The sequence below is a fragment of the Sylvia atricapilla genome, chromosome 8, assembly GCF_009819655.1.
Source record: "Sylvia atricapilla isolate bSylAtr1 chromosome 8, bSylAtr1.pri, whole genome shotgun sequence".
Classification (NCBI taxonomy): domain Eukaryota; kingdom Metazoa; phylum Chordata; class Aves; order Passeriformes; family Sylviidae; genus Sylvia; species Sylvia atricapilla.
The window spans coordinates 13105103-13129111 of NC_089147.1; the positions used below are offsets into that span (position 1 = coordinate 13105103).

At 43.2% G+C, this 24009-nt stretch overlaps 1 protein-coding gene across 3 annotated transcripts in view; it reads right to left on the reverse strand.

The window, feature by feature from the left end:
* Positions 1 to 24009, reverse strand: part of SUFU (SUFU negative regulator of hedgehog signaling) — an 89162-nt gene that overhangs the window by 37044 nt on the left and 28109 nt on the right. For all 3 annotated transcript variants that reach the window (XM_066323663.1, XM_066323662.1, XM_066323664.1), the window contains 3 exons: positions 8527 to 8669; positions 6121 to 6206; positions 3995 to 4067 (listed from right to left, as the gene is read on the reverse strand). In XM_066323663.1, coding sequence (XP_066179760.1) covers positions 3995 to 4067; positions 6121 to 6206; positions 8527 to 8669 — 302 coding nt within the window. The remainder of the gene's footprint in view (positions 1 to 3994; positions 4068 to 6120; positions 6207 to 8526; positions 8670 to 24009) is intronic.

The window sequence follows — 24009 nt, forward strand, 5'->3', positions numbered from 1 at the left end:
AGGAGACACAGACCTGTTCCCAGTGTCAAAGCTTTTGCATAACTTTCTCTATTGGCAAATAAACAAGCTCCCTCCCTTGCAAGCTGGACTTTCCAAGCACGTAACCAAGTGTTTGGGTCTCAGAATGTGTCACACACCAATCATAAGCAGCTGGATGCTCTCAAGCACCAGTCATTTTCTCAACGACATGTGCATCTGTCGCCAGCAAGACTGCCCTAACCTACAGCCAAAACTACAGGAAGTTCCACCTTGGACATGGGCATCAGTCTGAATTTCCACCTGAGACCCACAAGGGGGTAATGTTGAGCTGAACAAACACGGGGCTGCGCTACACAGAGGAAGGGCTGGCACCTCTTCCCTGGCATCGAACCAGCCTCCCTGGTTCGCTTCCCCCTTTTCTGAAGGGATGTTGCCTCTGGTACTGTTCAGTGACACCACCAAGATCTGCATCTCTCATCTGAGTCACCTCAAAACGCAGGCATTCCCAAGAAACTTCAAAGATTTGAAGAGAGAGCAGAGTGGTGTTATAGACAATGGGAGAGGATCTCTCCACTCCATGTAAGTACCCTCTGGTTTGACATTGCCATTGAAGCTGAGAGATTGTGCAAACATTTTACTCTTTGCAAAATCTGTCCCCGAGAAACAGTTTCCAGACTAAATCCCTCCCCTTGCCCAGCTGTGCATGCTGCACCCCGGGAAGAGCATTGCCTGTTCTTGTGACCATTCAAGAGAAGATTTGAGCAGCTCAAAGATAAGCACTAGCATTCAGGGTGTGGTTGCTCAGCGGTTTAAGTTGATGTAATTTGCAATGACTTCAGTCCCACCCTCCTCCATGTGCTCCTACCCCTTCCGTTGAGCCAACTCTCTTTTTTTTCTCTCTCTCTTTTTTTTTTTTTTTTTTCATCTGGATCTCCTCCCAAAACCCATTCTTTGGCCCAAAAGTTGAGGTAGGAGCCTGTGGCTGAGTGCAGGACCAGAGCAGTCTTAACTTAGACTTAAGCATTCAACAGACTGCCTTTCTTCTGCCTTTTTCCCCTTGCTAGCATCTTCCTCCAGTGTCAGGGGAAACTGGCTTCTTGAAAACGTAATAGGAAAATCTGAGAAATAATAAATCTGCTGTGATTTTCTTTTGTTTTATCCTAAACATAAAATTAGTTGTGTCACCCAGAAATAGAAGTTGTGGGAAAAGAAATAAAAATACATCCGTTCCTACATGTGCAGACAATGCTCTAAGTGAGATTTAGCACGCGGCTCCTTTGGGAACCCTCCATGGTGCTCTGTGAGGACCCGAATGAGCTGGCGTTGGGAGGTGTAACTTGTCAGCGAAGTCACTTTTTATCCAAGTCATTGGGGGAGGCATTGGAGAGCCACCAAACCTGCTCTTGACAGGGAGAAGAAGAGCCAGAGGGCTGTGAGGCTCTGGTGGGATCTGCTCCCCCATCCCTGCAGCCAGGGCCCCACTCCCAGGCAGACCCTGTGGACAGAGTGCAGAGCCTCGGGGAGGGGGAAAGGACTCTCATCTGCAGCTCAGCTGGCTTGCAGAGCACTTCCTCAGGGGAAGAAGTGCTGCTCTGCTGGCATCCCCTGGAGATCAAGGGGAGCTGATGGAAACGAGCTGGCTTAAGGCCGCCTAATTTGCATGCCTGCTTCATAATGTTTGCAAGTATCGATGTTAAAGGGGGAAAAGTAAAAAAAAAAAAAACCCAATCAGTGTAGACTCATAGCTCTGGCAATGCACAGTTCTATCCCACCTTTAGCCAGCAAAGATTTGCCTGGACTGAGGGGCTGCTCTTCCCCCCTTGAAAGGGCAGCATGAACAGGAGGCTGGAGGAGCCCTGGGCAAAGGAGGTTCAGCTCTTTCCTTCCTCAAAGAAAGGCTATTTCTGTCCCATTTTCCTCTCAGCATGTGGGAGGGATGCTCTGAGGCTCTTATAAGTCATTGATCCCTTTTTAAACGAGCCAGAGCACTGCAGTGTGACCTGCAGAGCAGCAACCACAACTCAGGAAATTCAAATCAGCTTTATTCTCTTCTGAGATATCTGCTAAACAGAAGCAAAGCACTGAGAATCAGCACAGAGCTGGGGACCGACAGGAATTGTTTCACAGTGCTGCCAGGGAAATCTGAATGGCCTACAGGGAAGCCTGGCTGAACAGAAAACAACCAGCGTTGCCACAGCATTAATTGCCGACATCCTGGGATGACATCTTAGTTGGGATCCATTCTCAGCAACTCCGAACAGAAAGTACAGCTGCTGCTGCCAGGGCTGGGTTTAGGCCTCAACCAATTCCCACAAGAGACAATGCAGCCTCCAAACAAGCTCTGCCTGCTTCCGAGGCAGACAACATGCTTGCTGGCTCCTAGGAAAGTTGTCCAGTTTCTCTGCCTGTTCCCTCCCTCTCCTCCACCTCTCTTCCCCTGTTGCCTTTCTGCTCTCACACACCCTCTACCAACACCAAGAAAATGACACTATCCTTTCCCCACTAATTAGAGCAGGAGGCACATGACAGGGCTGAAGCCAGCCTGGCACAGCCTTACTTCTGCGCTCAGCAGAGGCTCTTTGTGGGACTCAGGCAGATTCTGCTCTATGAATCCCTGGGGGCTGTGGTAGCAGAGCAGGAGGGAGGTGTGCACACACACCTCTGCCCATAAGCGCTTCTGCAAGGGCAAGAGAGAACAGAAACAGGAATGTGTTCAATGTGAGGAAGTCCGGAAGGACCACAGACGTAGCAGCTTTCAGCAGCAGGTCACACTGGCGAGGCAGAGGTAGTCTTTTATTTGCCTTAACTTGCCTTGGCTGACTCAGATTCCAGTAAGCTGAGCTATTTTTCATTTACAGTAAATTGAACAAAACCCTGTTATCATTAGGAATCACCAGTGTGCAGACAACTGAAACACCTCCAGGAGGGGAGAGGGCAAGGTTCTGGAAAGTCTAAAAGCTTTATGGGACTTTCAGTTGTATTAGCTCCCACACTGTGGAATATTTGTGGAACATTTTTTGTGTTTCTCAGACTGGGGTTATTTTAGATGAACAAATCCTTAAAACCAGTAAAAGTAGAATTTGGTTTTGTTCTTAAGCTTTCAAAGTAAAAGATGCTGTGAGGCAACTGAGAATAATCAGATACAGACATGCAGACCATAAGCAAATGCTTGTACCAAACATGCACATTTGCATGTGCCCTACCAGGCTGAGCCATAAGTTCTCTGTTAAAGGCAAATATTCAGTGATTCACTGAAACATGGCCAGCACCACACTGGATTTGCTGGGGACCAATGTACTCCAGTACCATGTTATCCAGCTCTGCTGAAGGGATTGCAGAACTGTCTTCCAAATGCATGGATCAGGAGAAGTTCATAATACAGTAACCTCTCCAAAGAGGCCCTATTATACTTAAATTTCAGAAATTAAATTGAACTTTGAAGAAGAAGGTTTAACATATCTTCCTACATGGATTATTAATAACTGCATGTGGTAATTTTGGGTTCCCATCATTTTTAAGTCCACACTAACTACTTGGCCTCAAGTGATATCGTACAGGGATGAGTTACACTGTCACATTTGCTGTGAAAAAATAGTACTTAGTTGGTTTTGAGTTTTCTGCATGTTATATCTCCTTATGCTTTCATATAAAACGAAGGAGGAATTTCCTGGTGTACCATTCCTAAATCTTGTATTATTCTATGTCTTTCATCTTCTTTCTTCCTCCTTTCTAAAACATTCAGCCCAAATTTTACCAATTTGTCTCATATAGGAGATTCCATTTTCCTGGTCTCCCTTCTCTTTCTTCCTAGAGCTGCCATTCACATGGGGCTGGACATTTCCCCCTTGAACCACCTCTAAGAGGGCAACCAGTTTCTAAGACTCTTCCAGGATTATTACAAACATTGAGAAGATCCAAGCACCTTTACAGAAAATATTAGAACTGTTGTACAACATTAAACCAATTCTTCTTGGCTGTTACAAGAGACATGACATGTTATAAACTAAACACATACTTGCAGATGTGGGTCAATCTCGAATATGGTCTCTCCTCTTCTCATGTCTGTTATCAACCAGGGGCCTCCAGCTCTACAAATAAAGACAGGTAATGAACCAATTGAGCTCTTTAATTAGAACTCCCCAGCAGGGTGCTCAGAGTGGACCTGCAGTGTAAGGAAGCACAAGGTAAGCGTTTAAAATTAGCCTGGAAATCCCTCTATGCAGTGTATACATCCCACAACATGCATTTGCTCATTACATTTTCCAAATAAATAAATAATAAAACCCCTCCATGACCTAGGAGTTAATCTGCTCAGTGTCTGGCACCACCCAGACGTGCAGAGCAGTCAGGACTGACACAGGCTGTTATCCCCTGTGCAGGCCTCTTGCTCACACAAGACTGAGAGGGGTTTTAATCTTACAGGAAACGAACTGGGACTGAGAAGTCCAGCGTAGCCTGAGTCAAAGAAAGATGGGCAAGGCATGGAGTCAAGATTTATTCCTCTATTACAACTAAGAATAGAACAGGGGCCCAGTGGGACTGCACTTTTTGCCAAGATTGGCAGTCACGTTCAGTACTACAAAGAGCTTATTACTCTGATAAATACTATCACAACAGACATTTTGCTCAGTTGGTACTTAATGGCCAAGTACTCAGATGGTTCAGGGAAATCTTTGTTATCATTAGCAATAAAAGTTGGAAGGCTCAAGGTGCTTCCCAACAAAGATGATAAAAAACAGATTACTGTGAAGATGAAATACTCAGAGACTTCACTTTGGGTCATAGTGCAGCCAGACTGCAGAAGTCAGCCTCAGTGCTTTTCATTTGAAGTAAAAAATGAAGTCTTTTGGAACTGCCATAAAAAAAAAATCATTTTTTCATGCAATACTTTGTTATTGCAGTCAAAAGCCCCCTCCTCTGGCCTAGTTTGTGTTAGTCTTCTGAAACACTTAAGAGTGGCAGCAAAAAAAGTTAATATTTTACAGGTTTTCAGATGCATAGATAGCCACTCTTTTTTCCACATCACTTTGGAAGTTGTGAATTATTAACTGCAGGGGTGTGACCTGTCACAGTTCCTCACTGGGGTGCAAGAGACTTTTACCCTGGTTCCGCATCAATGGCTTAGCAGTTTGCAGCTTTGCCTTCAAATCATGCACATTTGGGTCTCATTTTTTCCTTGGAAAGGTGCTTATACCACAGCACAAAAGCCAAAAACCGACATGAGAACAGACTGAGGAGAGAGGCGCTGTATCTGTATTGACTTAGAGGAGCTAAGGGAGCTGCAGGCAGTGTTTATTGTCTCAGGGACTCAGAAACAAAGCTTGCAGCTGGACAAATTCACTCTACTCTAGGGCATTTGCATGAATTATCTGCATTTGTGCCTAAAAGGGAAAAGTTCAAGTTAAAGAAGTCCAGCTCTTCCAAATAATCAATCAATTCAAGGCTATTGTGACACTAGAGAGTGTACTATTGTGCCCAGAAACAAATATTCAGAACTATTTTGCTTTAAAAAGTAAGTCTTTTCAGTTACAATCACATGGCAGTAACTTCCACTGAATTTAAAAATGTCTAAACGAAATGCCTGCAAGCCAAAAAGATTTAACTACACCCTGGCAGCAAACAAATCATCAACATATCATTTACCATTTAAAATCCATCTCTTCCTCAACCAAACATCTTTGTTATTTCTCCCATGGCAAAACAATGAACTTTACTTTCATAAATGCTTTTCCTGCTGCAAACTGGCCCACCAAGTGTGGACCAAATTTGAGAGTGACTTTTTCACTTTCACACAGCTTTGTAAGCCAGACCCTCTCCTTCCTTTCTTTGAACTAAACAGCGAGGTCACCAGTAACAGTTATCCCAGGAACAGCCAATGAGAAAACCCTGCAGGCATAAGAGGAAGGAAATTGGGCTTTCAAGGCCTCATTCTCTTTCACCCTGAACATGTGGACTTCCACATGCATTAATTTGCCATCTAAGTGTCTGTGTGTGAGAACAGATTTACAATGAATTCCCATCTCTTGCTACAGCACAGATTAAATAAGTTCCATCAGCAAGTTAAAGATTGTTAATAAAAAATAAACAACTGAATTCTTTTCTATGGAAATGCTCCCCCATATGGGCTATATGACCACTTACAGCGGGACAGTCCGAAGCAGTTCCAAGATCCCTTGACCATTCCACTGCTGAGCTGCATGTAGTTCCTCAGTGCAAACCCCAACAATCTGTAATAAATAACAACAGAGATACTAAACTGGGTGGGAACCATGAAAGAACTGTGGAGAAAATGTGCCACGCAGTATGGGATCAAAGAGTGCAGATACAGAGAAGCACAATTTTTTAAATCTAACTAGATATGTCAGGACAAGTGGAGCCTGAGACAACAGTGGGATCCCACAAGTCCTTGCAGTCTCTCTTTACATTTACCATGGGATGTGCCCTAGTCATGTAACATTTAATCTTGTAAAGAGTGTGTGAATTTAATAATGAGGAGGGTCTGGTAACAAATCAGGTTATAGACTAGTCTGCTCGACTTTTCAATCAAGTCCACACAGACAGGATGGAGCAAGACAAGTTAGGGTCTGAGCACATACAAACAGGGCTCTGTCAACCAATTGCTAGGGGCAAATGAAATACTGCACAAGCAATCTCAACCAGGCAAGGGACTTGCTGCCATATGGGATTGCTTTGGTGCTCATAAAATCCTTGACCAACTCAGTTTGCTGACTGGTTACATCTTACACAGCACCATAAAGTAAAGCTGCTTACACACCACATAATCCACTTGTCACTGCAGGCAACTGCAGACTTCTGCCTTCCTGTATAAAGCAGGGTGTGTTTGCTTTTCAGGATAGGAGCTGCCACACTGAGCAATACCAGATGTCTCTCTAACAGCAGCTGAGATCAGCTGCTTCAAACGAAGGGGTGAAACACCCTTCAGCTGATAGCAGAAGGCAGTTTCTTCCTGCTGTATCAACCGCTGGCTTGTGCCTTTGAGCACAATGATTCACTCTGAGATGAAAAATATTTTTAGCCATGGCCTTCTATTTTCTCCTCAACACTCTGAAGTCTTTTCCAGCAACACTGAATTTATGGTCAAAATCTGTTCAACTGATATTTTACCAGAAAAGAGGAAAAAAACCTGAAAACTAAGTTCTGAAGAGCAGCAAGCAGAAGTGAAGGATGTACCTTCTGCTGTGGGCACATATCTGCACTGATAGAGATCAGTGTGGAAAACCTTCATGTCAGCATGTACCCAGCTCTGCACACCCTACTTTTCCTGCCCATTGCAGAGTTCACTTTCTCAGGACTCAGCCCTTAGAGGTGCATTTCATCCCCACCCATCTTCCCAGCTTCCTCCATGAACAGTCTAAATTACAATCACCCCTGCTTCAAGACATCCCTGCCCGGGCTTTCACTCTCTAATTACATACAAACAACAAGGCTCTAAACAGGAAATTATTTTGTGTTCATTCTTTGCTTTTTGTAATCATTTATCCTCATGGGTCAAAATAAATCCATAACAACAAGCATCAAACAAAGGGGAAAACCAAGTCAACTGTATGTGTTGTGGAAGATTAGAGGCCAAGGGCCTCAGGATGCAGCAAGCTGACTGTTCTTTGATTCAGGACAGCTGGGCACTAAAGAAGAGATGAGAACTAACACAGCACTAGTTGGAGAGTCAGCCAGGGATTATTCGGCTTAGCTTGGCTCTTTGTCTCTCCTTCCAGGTCCCACAACTCACCTTACACTAATTAATCTCTCACACCACCTTGTTTTTGTTGGTAAAACACAGACATTTGGGCACCTCAGAAAAGCCTTGCACAGCAGTTGTCTTGTGCAGGTTTATGGTAACAGAACTTCCTTTCACATGTTGCGACTACAACCAAAGACAAGTGGGAGCAACTAGAAGCTTAAATTATAAAATATGGGCACTTGCATTTTCCCACAGGACGGAAGATTTTCCATGGAGCATGAAGAAAATCGGCAGTTGGCATAAACTATGCTGCTCCTCCACTAAGGTTATTAACCCAATATGCAATTTAAAAATATCCAAAGTGGCCCATATCTAAGAAGCATCGCTGAGAAGGACTTCAGGAAAGCAAGCAAACCTGTTTAGCCACAGAAGTTCCCCATGCTGAACAGCAGTTAAATCACAAGGGGTTGTTTTTAATGTTTCTTTTGCAAAGCAAACCCGAACCTTTCTTAAACAGTAGATCAATATAGGAAAACTCAGCCTCTAATTTGTGTCAGTGCTGCAAGCTACATTTCTGCCATTAAGTACTGCTAAAAGAGCTCCAAGTCCTGCTCCAAACTCTTCTCTTTCTGGCATTGAAACCAGTGGATCACTTACCGGTATTACCATAGAATTAATTTGAATTTATCTTTACAATAGCTCTTAAAAAGTGTTCCTCCCAACATTTTTTCCCATGTTCATGTTTCAAACTGAAGACAGGATAATAAATATCTGAGTTACACAGCTCAATGTTAGCTGCACTCCGTGCCCAGGAGGTGGCAGTCAGAGCCATCGTGGCTGGGCCGTACCTGTAGGAAAGTAACGACCCCAAAAGGAGTCTGCACTGGCTGCATCTGGGGGTCTTCTGTCAGTAACATGTGCTGGATTCGAGATTCACTGTTGTCCAAAGGGCTGTGCCACGACACATGGTCGCCGCTGCAAAAGGTGTTTTCTGCAAGGACAAGAAACAAGAAATATTTAGTCTGTGAAGTCTGCTAGAACATTCCTTCTGTCAGCAGCTGCCCCAGGCTGCTGCCAGGCAGGGACCTCTGGCCTGGGCTGGACAGTCACTGGTGACTATTCACAGTGACTGCCCCAGGCCAGCTCTGCTGAGCCTCTGAACCATCTGAAGCAGGAATGGAGTCTCATTGAGTCATCTGAATTCAAGCACTGACTTCAAAATTGCCCACTCTTGAGTCCTGTGGCAAAAACCACTGTCCTACTTTGATATTAAGCCTAACACAGGAATACCAGCAAGTAAAATTAACCTGTCTCTCATTTACTATTAGTCTTCTTTTGTGAGAAGGCACAGAAAGTCAGCAGGCTATACTGGATGCCCATTGCCACAGCAATTCCCACTCTTAATTAGCCACAGAGAAAATATTCTGGAATTTGAATTAAACACGAATACTAACCTGCTATATCTAATAAAAATTCTGTTGCCCAACTTGTGATAGTGTTAGTCAAAATCACTGTCTCTCCCAGTTGCCTGGGTGGCTCTGGTGCAGAATTATAATTAATATGTTTCTTCTTTCCCAAACAATAAGAAAACCAGTAGGCTACACATTTCATTCTATGCCAGAATAGACTGCATCAAAACAAGGCAGGCATTCCTTTCTTTTCCTCCTCTCCTACTTAGAAAGACAAAACCCCAGATAATCTCATGTTCCACAGCTAGTGCATGCCAGAAAGCACACCAGAACCCATCTGTCTGATGCCGCCCCATCACAGGAAAGGCTAATGCTTGCTTTCTGAGTGAACTAGAAGTAAAACAACCAGCCATGACCACAGTCACAGCAATTAAAGGATGCTCCATTTGCATGCAGTTCCTGGAGCATGTGTGGTAATGCTGCCTAGCTGACTGCTTCTATCTTGGGTCTTGTGCTTGTCCAAGCAGAGCTTTATTGTACATACAAATAAACAACCTGGACTCCACATTCTGCCCTCTGAGATAGATGTTGGGATGAACTCAGGGATGAACTGAGTACTGCCTCCCAGCTTCCAAAGTCAGTGGCAGGCCCAGTGACCCTCTCCTCGACCAAGATCATCCATGAAGGCAGTCTGGGCTGCTGTCCTTGCTGTGGTCTCTCCCAAGGCCACACTTAGAACTCTGCAGGAAAGGAGGCCCTGACCACTGGAAGAGGACTAGGAATTCCAGCACAGACTGGAAAACGATAGTGGTTATTTGAGTTGCTGTCTTTTGAGACTGGAACATCTCCCATGCTACAGGAGCAGGATCCAATTCAGAGAGGTGCCCTCCCCATGGTCCTGGATCTTCACCTAACCTTCCCACATCACCTTCCAAACACATCGCAACAGGACACAATGTTAAATATCTATAGGGCCAATAGATAAACATGGCAGCATGTGCAACAGCAAGAGAAAAACTTTTAAAATTGCCAGTAACTGCACTTTATTCCCAGTCACATTAAACAACACCAAGGAATTGGGTGCTTGCACAATCCATTGCAAATTGTGCATCAGGACCATCACAACAGTGAGCACAGACTCGTGCAAGGGCAGCAAGGCCAGGACACTCCAAGGGAGCCCTCAGCAGCAGGCAGGTAAACTAAAGAGAGTTCCCTCAGAATCGCTGTGGTTAAAAGTATTTGCAGTCCTCTCGCTGATGAGGAGCTGCTGGCCCACTCCTGGCTATAACGTTGGGCAACTCAGAGTGTCTCCACTGGGTGTCCCCATTGGTGTGGGTTTGAACATTTATTATACACGTTTTTCCAGATGTATTTTCTGGACAGTTCATTTGATTAAGAATTAAAATAAACTTTAAATACCACAAGGAACTTAGCCTGAAAAATGAGGCATGTAACAGAAGTGGTGTGATAAGTAAGGGAATGTTTTCCTTAGTTAAAATTAGGAAAGAAAAAAACCATAGTGAATACAAGCTGCTTCAAAGAGTTTATCGTTATGTACACTAAATTACACGCTTCCAGCTCTGTGACTGAAAGGACTGGTTCAAATATTACTTTACTTTTAGAGTTAAGGAAATATAAACAGACAAATGAAAAATTAATTATTTTTTAGTATCAAAATATGTTTAAAGAAGCAGCATGTAGAATGTTGCAAGAGATATATTGTGATATTTTCCAAGTTAGACAAAATGTGGGTGATTAATTTTTTGAAAATGATAAAAGCCTCTCAGTCACAGTTTTCAGGAATGAAACAAAGCCACAAAGAGCTTATTCTTGGGCCCTGTCTTTATACCACAACATTTTGCCCATCAAATGCTCACACAATTCTATGCTGATCGATCGCTGTGTTTCACTGTTGGTGCTACTTTTCCTGGGAAAGCCCAGCCCGTTAAGAGCAGGTTTTCAAATGCAAATGTCTCTGCTGGAAACCCACCTGTTTATGTCCATGTGAACACTGAACACTTAGAAAATCTCCCTCTGCCTTGCATACACACGAACACCACAAAATTCACACTGACTACTCAATTAAATCACACACACAAAAAATTCTGCAAATAACATGAAGCCAAATTAAAACCTGTGGGAGTTCAAGAAATTTGGAATTACACCCTGAAACCCAGCTTTCCACTTGCTGCAGTGTCACCCATGTGGGATGTAAGATCAGCTCTTGTACAGAGACCATTGCAGCACTGAGAACAGCCTGAATCACATGACTTGTAGCCACAAAAACTAAGAAATTACAGAAACAAAGGGCTAGATAATCACTTTCCATTGCCTTCTGTTGGAAACAGAGATTATCCTCCCTTCCTATGTTTCACACTCATGTTTTCAAAATAGGACAGGGACAAAAATATCACAACTGGATATGTCTCGTTTCCTCAGGCGGTCACAGCAAAACTAGCAGCCATCAGAAAAAGTTCCAAGACATGACCAGGTAATTGTCAAATCCTATGGACAGGTGGCAAAGCACAGAAATGATGTGGCCATCAACAGGAGAAATTAAAAGCTAAGGAACTAAAAGAAAATATGTTAAAAAGTTAAATCCAAATTATTTTAGCTGATGATAAATCAGCAAATCCTCAGGAGTAAACTAAGGCTCTGATTTACTGCACACAAGCTGACTGCTGCTGAATATTTCTGCCTCATGGTAAACCTGAGGTGGTTAAATGTTCCCTTCATGACAGGATGAGCTAAGGTACCCAATCTGCCCCAGGATAAATTCATATCCTTCAGCAGTTACCATGGGAGCAGGAGATGTGTTGTAAATACACAGGCTTGCTCTCAGTACCCTCTGGGACTCTTGCACCCTTCCTGCTTTGGAAGGGGCACTAACTAACAAGCCTTAAACCTAACACAGCAAGGTGACTCATCCTCGCTGTTTTGAAAATGGCTCTTTTCCTGCAAGTTTATGTTTTAACAAAAAACACTGACTTTTCTTTCTGGTGAGGATTGCCGATTCCATGAAATCCAACTGCTTCATAGGAAGGTATTGATTTTGTAAGAGTTCAACAAGGAAATCATTAAAATATTTCAATTCAAATATACTATTTTAGTTCATAATTTATAATAGCAAATCTGAAGCCTCTCTGTAGCTCTACAAAAATGAAAAGTCTCTAAATCTGCCATAGACCAGCTCTTGTACTATTCTATTATGCAAAAGCAGCAGTTATACCAGACCACTATGTTAAGCCACCCATATTTTGAAGTCTTTAAAATGTCATTATCAATTTTCTTTTACAGCTCACATAAAGCAGGTAAGGTTCCTTCATGCAGCAACAGTCATAATTCAGCTGCACAACCTCTCCTAATTTTACTATCCAACTGCTCTGTAAAGAGAACTGAGGAAATAACTCAGAGGGAACCATTCCACTGTAGACTAGTAAATTTTCTTTGTCTAACTTTGCTCACGTATTTTCTTGGAGTGCGTTCCCCCTCCCTTCCTTTAATTTGACTAAATATAGCTGATCCCTAATTAAATAAAACCAAGTAATTTTCTTAGCCTCGGGATGTTTTATAAACAGTATAATGCATGCAATCTACACTGAAGTGGTGTTACCTATCACAAGAGAGAAACACAGATTACTTCCCACTGTATTTTCAATTTCTTTTTTATACCTGCCATCTTTGCCATGGGATTCTGCTACAAGTCCTTACTCCTTTAATTGTCACAGGGAGTAAATTGAAAAGGACAGCAAATTTAGAGGAGTACCAGGAACTAAGAGAGAACACCATCCTAAAGGCAGCCCCGGGCTGAAAGTGAGTCAGGGAACATCTCCAGTGAGCTGGCTACCCTGCACCCAGAGCAGATGGTGAACACTTTGGGCATCTGGGAGTCTAGTATCTTCTTTTGCATGTGCACTAACAACTTAAGGAGGAAAACAAAGAGCTGATGCTGTTCCACCTGCAAGAAGACAGCAAGGCAACTTCGCACCACCAGAGGCCAGAAATTTGCCCGTTCTGACATGGTCCTGCCACATAATTCTTGAGATAAATTTTACAATTAGAAAAACAGATCTGCAGCCTGACCATTCCTCTATACCTCTTCTAAGACACCTCCTCCTTCCAAATGCCAGCTAAAATCAGCAACAGAAGGGTTAAACTGCGCTGTGTAATCAGCCAAATAAATCCAGCTGGACAGTGTGTTACAGGTTAGAAGCTGATACAGCACACAGTGAGGGAAGCCCTAAGTACACTAAGTGTGCTTGGTGTTGGGAAAACAGGCACTCTAGACTCATATCCTTCAAGAGCATGGTTCTGTTCCTCCTGTTTCTGGAGAAAGCCAGGTCATCATTACATGGTCACTTTATCTGGGGACATGTGCAAGAAGATGCTGAAAGAAACAGTCCTGCTTGTCCCCTGCAAAAGCAGTGCTACCTGGATCACCCCCTTGGAGCAGTGACGTTGCTTAGCTATGCTAGTACAATGCTTGGCAATTCTCTGTTACCTTGGTCTAAAAATAAAAGAAAAATCCAACAAAAAAGCCCAAATAAAACCAACCAACCAAAACCGAAAAACTCCCCACCCCAGTAAATTTGCATCAGCACTGGCGATGCTGGCACACAAACAAGATGACTACATCCCTCCCACGAGCCAGACCTACATTATCCACAGTGCTCAGTGGTGTGAAAACCGGCTGCTCTAAGGGCTACAAACCTGCATTTTGACTCAGAGAGCTCAGCTAAACTGCAGCCAGCGAGTCACAGATGTCAGCCTGCATAACTCAGAGAAATTGTGTATTTGAGGGCAAAGGAGGATTTTAACTCCATGACTTATGGGTGCAGGAATGTTAAAAAGGCCCCCAGTGAGTTCCTGACCAGCATGACAGTGATGCAGCCAGACATTTAAATTGAATGCAGCTTATCCAATACTTATAGAAACAACGTAATTTATTGCATTGCCATTACCCCATGCATGGTCTGTATAATTTATTATATAAATGCATTTTCTCCAACACATTTTTAATATTCAGTCTGGCTTTGTTAAAAAAAACCCAAATGTAATCTGGCAATCTGTCACAAGTAAGATTTGATGCTGCTTTTCAGTACCATTTTGCAGACCAAACACCTAGAATTAATTGAGAGAAACTACAGGCAAACAGAGTCCAGTACTGAAATGTAATAGCTATATGTTTCACCAGACCTACTTAATACATTTCTAACTAGCTCGATAATAAATATAAACATGCATGCAAAGATGTTAGCTATAATAAATTGATACAAAAGCTAAAGATGAAAGTTGTGCCAAAGTAACTCAAAGTAATACTGTTATTGCAATTCATTATATGGATGAAATTTAAAAAAAAAATAGTATAAAGAACAAGACTCATCTGCCAACCATGTTAAACTAGGATAATTAATGCTAAATTCAGTCTCAAGCTTAGTTTCCTAACCTACAAAGAACTGCACACATGGATTGGTAAGCAGAAAAATACAATTGGGATATAATCTGTGGGGCCCATTGGCAGTTAGTTTATAATTTTGTTTTCAAGTCAAGATGAACATGTTTTAAGAATATACAAGGAATTAGCAGAATCCAAGCTGTGAGATATTTGCACTATATTTAAAAAATGCTTTTCCTCCCTGTTTTTCTTTTTCAGTTCAATTTTGCTGCCCCTTATCTCCTGCCTTGAAATAGGAACTTCCCCAACCCTGGCACTCCAAAGAGGTGCCAATTTACACAGTGCTGCTGCCTGTTGCAGACATGTATCACAGAGAAGACCCCTTAGGAAGAATTAAATCCCAGGAATACAATTCAACAATAGCTCCACTGCAGGGATTCAAACTGGGCATTTAGAAACAAGGGGCCTAAGGAAGAGGTTCTTTAAAAAAATAGCAGAGAAAAAAACAGATTATCAGTACTGTAAGAACTACTTGACCTCTGAGGTTTGAAGACAGTTTCAGAAAACAGAGAAGTGTGATGTATATTATTCCTAAAAAAATTGCTCTGCAGGTTGAAAATACAAAATTGATTACAGCACAGCTCCAGAGTGTTAAGTCTAGAAAATTAACAACCCTCTCAAAAGAGCCCAATCAATTTACGCTAAGACATATAAACTTACTTTATAATGTAATTTTTTAAACTGAAAGCCAAATGAAGAGCCTCCCATTCCTTCCCAGGGTATATCAACAGCAGGGCAAGGTGATTCCTCACTTATCCATGTTGTGCTTAATTAGAGTCATCACTACTATTGGCAGTGGGATGATGGAAAATGTATCTCACTATACTGCAGCTTCCACTGACGGAATTGCAAATACTGCTTTTCTTATCACAAAGATCCCAGGCACCCAGATGCCTTCTGCAACATTGCAGAATGCAGTATTATAGAAAAAAAAAAAAAAGTTTAAAAGCTATTGTGCCATGACCAATCTGGTTCCGAGCCTCCTTTACAACTTCTGTTTTCCAAGACATTTCTTTCCATCCCTTACAGATCCACATATCTGGCTTGCTTCTTCTCCTTGCCCCAAGCTTTGTGTGTATACAATTTCCATGACTGCAAACTCTGGGAATTTCTCACACAGACTCCCAGCAAGTGACTCCAGTGCCCAGGGCATATTCCCACTCCCTCTGCAAGTGGTAGGCCCCCTATCCTCTCCCTGACTCTGGCCTGCTCCACCAGCCACCTCCTCACACACTTTCTCTCCTCCTCAAAACTTCATTCAGCTCCTCCACTCTGTTCCCCTCAGCCTTCTGCAGCCCTTGCAATCAGCAGAACCAGGAGCTGGTATGTTCATCGTGTTTGGTGTCTCCTTTGTATAAGCACTGTCCAGGGCAGGTTGCATCTCTAGCCTTGCTTTTGCAACAACACGGTTCTCACCCATCTACAGATTTACCTGCATGGCTCCCTCCTCCAGAAAGGGGAAGCTGGAAGAAGGCATGGCAGCATGAAAGGACTAGCTGGCATTGTTGAGTATGGCAGAAAAAGGAAATGAACACAGATATGAGTTGCTCCTTCCTAATGCCACAGAATTAGAAGGCTCCTCTACATCCCAGCACTCAGACCCATTGCCCTTGGGTGCTGCAGAGTTGAGGCTCTTTCACCTCCACCAAGTCTTCTCTTTTACTTTCTCCATCCTCCTGTTCCAGCAACCAGAAGGGAGTGATGTGTTTGCTGAATTCTGAGCTCCAGGTCAGGCAAGAGACCCTTCCACCTCTGCCCAGTTGCACTGCTACCTGCTTTCTGCATCCTTCACCTGAAAAAGACGCATTTTGCAGCACCCATTTACAGGGTGGTAGTTACATCTTCAAGAGTTTCAAAAAGTGAATAGCCTCAGGATGGGGTGGATGCCCAGGAGCCAGAAAGGATATTATACAGCAGGATCTCCTGTCAGATAAGGACTCAGCTGAAAACAGGTTATTAATGACAGTTTATTTACAGATCATGTGGCCTCACATGACCAGTCTGAAAAGACACTTGCCTGTCACTTAAAAACCTTATCCTGTGTTCTGGCACAGGAAATCCAGAATGTCTTACAGTTACCTGAATGTTTCCTGGCCAGGTACAACTAGAACAAAAACTGGTACCCACAGCACTTGGCAACCTTTAAATATCCTCAGTGAGGGAATAGAACTGCAGCAGGTGAGAAAAACTTTCCTCCTTGTTGTTGAACCTCCTACATACTTGCATATATTGCAGGCCAGTGAGAAGGGTGGATATTTAGATAGACCCATGAGCACCATAAGCCTGTACAGTCATTTGTGATCTTCCCCTAAACATCCATCTAAAAGACATTTCTGTTGAAGAGCTTTCAAGGAGCTTGAAGGGGAAGCAAAGGCAGTATCTGCCTCTGAAGAACCCAAAGAACACATAAGCAGCTTCTTTTAATAGCCTTCACAGCACAGACATTTGACAGAGAGACTGTTAGAGTGCACCAGGGTATCTCTTTTAGCAAAATTATTAAAGAAACAGCAAGAAAGGGGAGTTGGTCTGTGAGAAAACATCCACAAAGTTATCACATCATAACCTTTTCAGAAAAAGGTTCTAATTACTCAGGCATTTGTTCTGGGACTTGTAATGGACAAGAGGGCAGAGGTCTTCAAAAGAGCACTGTGTCATTTTTCTCAGTGGTTGATTATTTTCCCTTAAATTTTCAGGAATTTAAAGCTCGCACAGGCCAAACTTTTGTTTTGCTTTGGCAAAGTGGGAGGCCAAAGGGCAGGAAACAGAAAAACTCTGCATTCACACATACTTGCATAAAATAGTTTTGCATTGAGCTCTACCAACCCATTACAACACTGCAAGAGAAACACACTTATTCCACGACTTGTATTTATGGTTCAAATGCAAAACGAACAGTCTGTTTATGGAACATCTTTTGAAACACCATCCCAAGTGTTCTGAGAAGACTCCTTTAAGCCCCTAATTTTAAATCAAAAAGCACAAGAGTCCACTTCCCTCAGGTTCTGGGCTGCCCACAACCTCTGAATATACTCTCCCAGTTTCTCTTTCCCACCAAGAACAAAACACTTCCCCTGCTGTGCCCATTTGCTGCCTCCTGGCTGAGCGGGCTGTTGCAAAGGATCTTTGGCTCTGAGGCTGTCAGAAGACGGTCTGTAATGAGCTCTGCACACTGCCACTCTCACAGGCAGAATGGGTTAGTCAGAAAGCACAGTTTGAGCACCACTTGCTGAACAGATCTTCAATAGAATGTGTAAGAAGGTGGATATGTAACAGTGAACCCAACTTCCAGCTCTGCAGTTCATCTGTAGTTACTCTACTCTGCAGTTTCATCTCACATGGGCTTGGCAGCTGTCAAGGGAAAACACAGTCCTTTTCAGAAGACTACTCAGTATGTGTAACCTTCAAACTCTCCTCTGTGCATCCCAAACAATTGCACACAGGCAGTGAGAGAGGATGCTCTTGCAACTGCAGAACAATCCCTCTGTGTTGTTGCTTTCAGCTCCTCCATAGGAGGAGGCAATACTGTTCTCTGCAGAAGCTTTTAACTGCTAAAGCGGCCGCTTCCGTTTCCCAGGAAAGGCCGGGTGGGACAAAGACCTCACATATGAGAGGCCAAAGGACCTCACACCAGCAGGAGGGGGAGTTTTCTGCCTTCCCTGTGCTGTTTCCTTTGTCCTGCATTCCTCCTTCAGTACAGGGGACAGAGCCTTTATCCAAGGCCGGGCTGACCATGTGCAGCTTCTCTCCTGCTTCCTTTATCCAAGGGTTAAAAGATATTTTCCTCACAGAGCTTGCTGGTCTCTAACATGTGGACTCCTCCTCACTCTCCTGCAGTGGGGAGGCTCTGGGTAGGATGGAAGAAAAAGCCTCCTGCAGAGAGCTCGGCTCCCCTCCACTTTGGGCAGAAAACATCAGCAAGATGAGTCCTGATCTTGAACTGCAGCCACTCCGGATAAACACCTGCTAGGGCCCAGCATCCAGGCGTCTCTGGGCATGGGGCCTGCTGGCTGTCCCTCTGCCACTTGGGCTGCAGCAGCCCTGCACAGAGATGCGTCACACAGCTTTCCCCAGGTCTCTGTGCCAGCTTCTTCCCTCCCTCTCCCAATAGCAGCCCACCTGCAATATGGAGGCTAAAACAACTTGTGCATTTCTAAGTATAATCATATTTCAAAGTTACAAGTCTTGGTGCTCTGTCCATCCCTAACCCTCTGGGAGCAGCACCAGGGCACATGGACTGACGTAAAGCACAGAGAAGACGAATTTCCCACCCTTTTTTTTTTTTCCCTTTTTCTTTCTTTCTTTTTTTTTTTTTTACATAAACCAACTGAATGAACTGTACTGAACAGCTGAAAAACAACAAGCCAAGTTCAGTTCCCAGGCAGGAACAGGACATGAGTTGACAGAATTAAAGGGGACAGCATCAGTTGAAATCTCGCCAACTCAAACTAGGCCTAAACCTACTTTATCTAAATTGCAGTAGCAGCTACAAACAAGCCTTCTCTTTCAGGCAGCACTGAGATCCCTCACTTACTGCCTGGAAATACTATGTAATCAGAAAAGCAGTCTAGGGGAAGACGGCTTTCCTTCTATTTCAACAAAGTCTTTTATAAGCAACAAAGGCTTTCTGTGCCTTTGCTCCTGGCAAAGTATCTCCATGCCTTAGTGTGAACCTATCCTTTGGGGCTGGAGAAGGTCAGAGACCTGTTCCCCAGCCAAGAACTAGAAGTTGTAAAGACAACAGTGGCTTCCACAGCAAGACACAGGAAATAATCATGAATCCAGACAAACTGAAGGAGAGGAAAAAAGCCTAAACTGTGGGAGATTAGGGAGGCAGAGGAAAAAAAAACACTTTCATTTATATTATGTTGTCATTAAGCTAGTTATATAAGACATAGACTTTTCATTCTCCAAGTAAAATGGGAATACAGGTGTCATTGGAAACTCCTGGGTTTCCAGTCATGCTTTCCTACTGCTGCACTTGTGACTGGGAGGAGTTTCATGCCCAGCCCTGCTTCACAGCACCCATGCTAATGAAGCAAAAGGCAATGTCACTCTGCAGTGGTGCTGGTCCCTTCCTCTCACATTCCTGGAAAATAATCCTGCACTTTCCAAACCCAGCCAAAGGGCTGCAGGAGCTTTTCTATACTGCAGCTGAATTAAATGTGTGGGGAACAGATTCTCTTGTGTTGTCCAAGGTCCCAGCAAGTCACAATGTAATCACACAAAATCTAAGGCCATGCAACTCTATTTCTGCCCGGAAGAACAGGCCCACCACACACGTGGTGGCATTCACAGCTGTGTCCCTGCTCTATGCCCTCTCCCAGTTTACCACCCACACCTGAAACCACTCCGATCAAGAGAGGACTCACAGAGGGGAAGGACAGGCCACCAGCTGTGTGCTAGTTCACAGCCAGGGAAACCTCAGCCATGGCCAAGGCCACTGCAAAGCTGCTGTCTAAGGACTGTCAAGCCTGTGCCTCACCAACCACCCATGAAAGAGAGCTGGGTGTATCCCTGCCTCACAAGTAGGGATAAGAGCATCAGATTCTGGAGGTCCCAAAACTTACAATTATGCAAACTGAAAAATAATATTAAGCTTTGCAAGCCTGCAGAAGGGACCTGCATTAATTCAACCAAGGAAGCCCAGATCTACAATGGGGAGTAAAAAGGGCCAGGTCTACCCACAGCCAGCACTTAGCTGCACGGCCTTTCAAGACAATTTACAAGAGTTACATCTGGTAATTCTGTTGCCAACATCTTCAGCGTTGCCATCCAGCTCCAGAGGAAGCCAGCTACAGGTTAGGGACCAGAAGCTTGACAGCTGCCTGTCGTGCCCAGCTCATCAGCCAACCACTCTGCACACCAGCAACCGGTTTGTTTTAACAGCCAGCACATCATTCGGTACCACTCACAGCACGTATGTCCCAGCTGGAAGCTAGGGGATGTGACAAGGCTGGCTGAGGAGATGGGAGGAGGGATGGGAAGTACTGGGGAGGTGAGCTCAAAGGCAGCAGTACCGGGAGAAGGGGATTTATTACAGCAGTGCAGGACCCAGTGCATAAAACCACAAAGGTCCAGGCTTGATCTGAGCTGCTGCTCACAGAACAGCTTGTTTTATGGGAAACATCTAAGAGGAATTAGGCTAAAACCCAACCAAATTCTCATGGACCGCTGAATAACTATCAGATGATGAGAGATTTTGGCCATGACAAACTTGGGTTAAATTGGAACCAGTGACTTAATGTTTCCATACCCCTTTGCAAAATAAAGGCACGCAGCCCCTGCACACTTGGTTGAGTCCTGTTTACCTACAGCAATTTACTGTGCTACAATTTCAGCATTCATGCAGCAGAGTTCACTGCATAACAGGTTCTGTTGAACTGAAATTAATGCTGATTTATACTTCTTTGCAGAGCTAAAAAACGCAGTTAATCTCCATACAATTTTAATCTAAAATCCTGGAATACTAGAGAGGAGACAGGGCCAGCTCTACACTGGAAACGGGTCAATATTATAAACAGATGATAGAAATATATATATATATATTACAGAGCCATAGCAACCAGAAGAGAATAATAAATCGGCCTGGGGTTGGAAAAAAAAAAAGATAAGGGTACAGTCAGGGAAAAATCTGTAGGAATTACTGGCAGATTTTATTTGGCTTTAGTCATCCTCCTGGGAAGAAATAAACAGCTTTACAAACAAGCCAGAGAGGCTTCATTTGTATTCAAGGAAGCAAGAAGTTTGTTTTAGGTTTAGAGTTTGGTTGCTTGTTTTGGTTTTTTCCTTTTTACACACAGAAATTGGCCTGTGTCAAGAATGTTTGAAAACATGTTGGCAAGCAAAGAGTCACTGAGGCTACTACACTAAAGCTTTCTGGACCCCAGGAGATGTGAATACAAGGCCTGGTGGATATGCCAGGACAGCAGGTGCCAAGGTATCTGCAGGTCTGTGACCCCCATCAGATCCCCCAATCCCACTGAGCACCATTTTCAGTGTAAGAGTTACAGTGCCTGTCAAACACAAAGAACCTCCATGACTCAGACTAAACTAACTTTATTCAGGTGAAAACTGCTGAATAAGAAGAGTGCATCTACACCTGCAGCCTTTACAACTTCCATAATCACCTTTGTTCAAAGGTGAAACTGCAACATAGAGAGATGGCACAATGCCCCCAACCTGATGTACTGGGACATTATGTGCATAGCAGAATTGTGTGTGTCCTTCTTTAAACTATGGACAAGCTGTCATGAAATAATTTCTACCTGAAGAAAGTATGACATGTCAGAAATTACTAAGGAAGCCTCATTTTGGACTTGCTTTTCAACCTGGCTGCCAAAGTCTTGTGCAGCTGTGCTGCCATGGGCACTTCCATGTAGCAGAATGATCTTCCTTTCCAGGGGAGACTTTGGGAAACTGGCCCATGGACTTTAATCATGACAGAGGACAGAAGCTCACAGACACTAAGTTCCTACAGGTTTCACAGAATTAACAGATATATTTCCTATATTTTTCTCGGAAAAATCCACACCATGATGGTGCAGAGGTGTTTGTGGGGAAAAAACCCACAAACCAAACCAGCTATACTTAGTTTGGTTGTTGTTTTGACATGTTGTTGTCAACATGTATAACTTGTCACGTACCTACTGGAATTGATAATGACCATTCCACTTTTCAGAAGGAATAAGTTTTCTAAGGAATTCATTTAAGTTGCTTCTGAAGTCGTCAGCTGAAATCTACATTAAATTGCCACTGAAAAAAGTTGCACCTTGCATCTTTACTTTCTTTGCCTGCACATTTTTTTATTACTGTTTTGCAGCACCCAGGTTGCAAACAGCTTCCTACTACTGGCTAGTCAAAGGTCAAATATTAAAATTCAACTTTTGTGGTTGATGACTACACACTGACAATTACTCTGAGTCTAAATATCCAACCAGTTTTGCAGCCCTCTTCTTTACCTTTTACCAAGATCTCATTTCCTCAGCTCATTCACACTTGTTGGAACAATGTAAAAAGTCTCAGTAGTATCAAGGTAACCAATGTTCACTGCCTCCTATGGTACTTTCTTCTGATTTATTGTTGATAAATCCACGCTGGAACATCCATTATTCTGTGGATGCCTGGATGCCTTCTGGATGGTTTGTTTCTCTTAACAGTTTCTCAAGACCTGAAATCTGATTGATCAATTAAAACTTTTTTTTTTTTTTTTTTTTTTTTTTTTTTTTTTTTGGGGGGGGGGGGGGGGGGGGAGGGAGTTTGTTTTGGTTTTGATACAGGTATTTTTTTGGGGGGATGTGAAGAACAGCATCTGCCAATTTTCCAGTCTCCTGTAATGCTATGTGTCTCCCCTAAACCAGTGGGGGGTCAGCCTGCTCATGCTGATATGTTCTGGGGTAAATGTCATCAAGCTCAGCCAACCTGCAAACTTCTAATTCATGGACATCCTCTTAATGCTTCTGGCTCATTCCCCACTACAATTTGTGCATTGTGGAGAATATAACCATGATATACACCCTTCATTATCTTTAGGCTCTATGCATGATGAGTTTTCATGATAATTTCTCCAAACCTGTACCTGACAGCTGCAGCTGTTTTCTTGCAGGCTAAAAAATGGAAGCAGCAAGAGCTCATACACATGGGTACTTGTTTCCATGCTACATCAATACATTGCCTTCATGACACATATCAGACAGACCTTTGAAAACAAAATAAATGTAATCTAGAGAGAAAAAAAAATTAATTTCAGGAAAACACAAACTGTAGTCCCTCTGTAGTGATCAAGGGTCTTAATACTCTAGTACAGAAAGAGTTAACAATTGTACTAAGCTCGGGATAAGCTTTCTGTAGGAAGAGCGTTTCTTCCTTTTCATTTGAACTGAAGTATAAATTTGTTCTGCCATGAGATATTTGCAGTACACCCATGAACCATGACAAGCTAAGGTCACAGAATTGTGCAAAGTTTCATTTTCAAGGTTTGAAGGTTTGGGGATTCTTTAAAACTAACAGAGTTGGAATTTGTGGTCATGGTCAAACAGTGATAAAATTAAGAACAGATAAAGCCACAAATAAAACTTTTTGAGACTTGAAAGCTTGGTTTTGTTGAAGCAGGGTAAGTACTGCCCTTTAATCAAAAGCACCAAGTGCTTGTTACAATGAACAGAGAAGCCACGGCTGAAACAAGTCTGAAATTCAATGCAGAAGATTGCCTTTCTAAAGCACTGCCACAGTGCAGGAGAGAGAGAGAAACAAAGAAATGCAACATTCATTTGCCTAGAAATGTTTGTTAGAAAAATATATCACTTGCAATGAGACATGCTTTGCAATTTCAACACACAGGAATAATATTTAGGACAGCAGTAGCTGTGCTAGGTGAATATTCAGCTCAGTCGTCACCACCTAAAAATGCTCAGGCTCAGCAGGAGTATAACTACACCTTACTCTCCCCCAGCTTCAAGTGGACTCAGCAG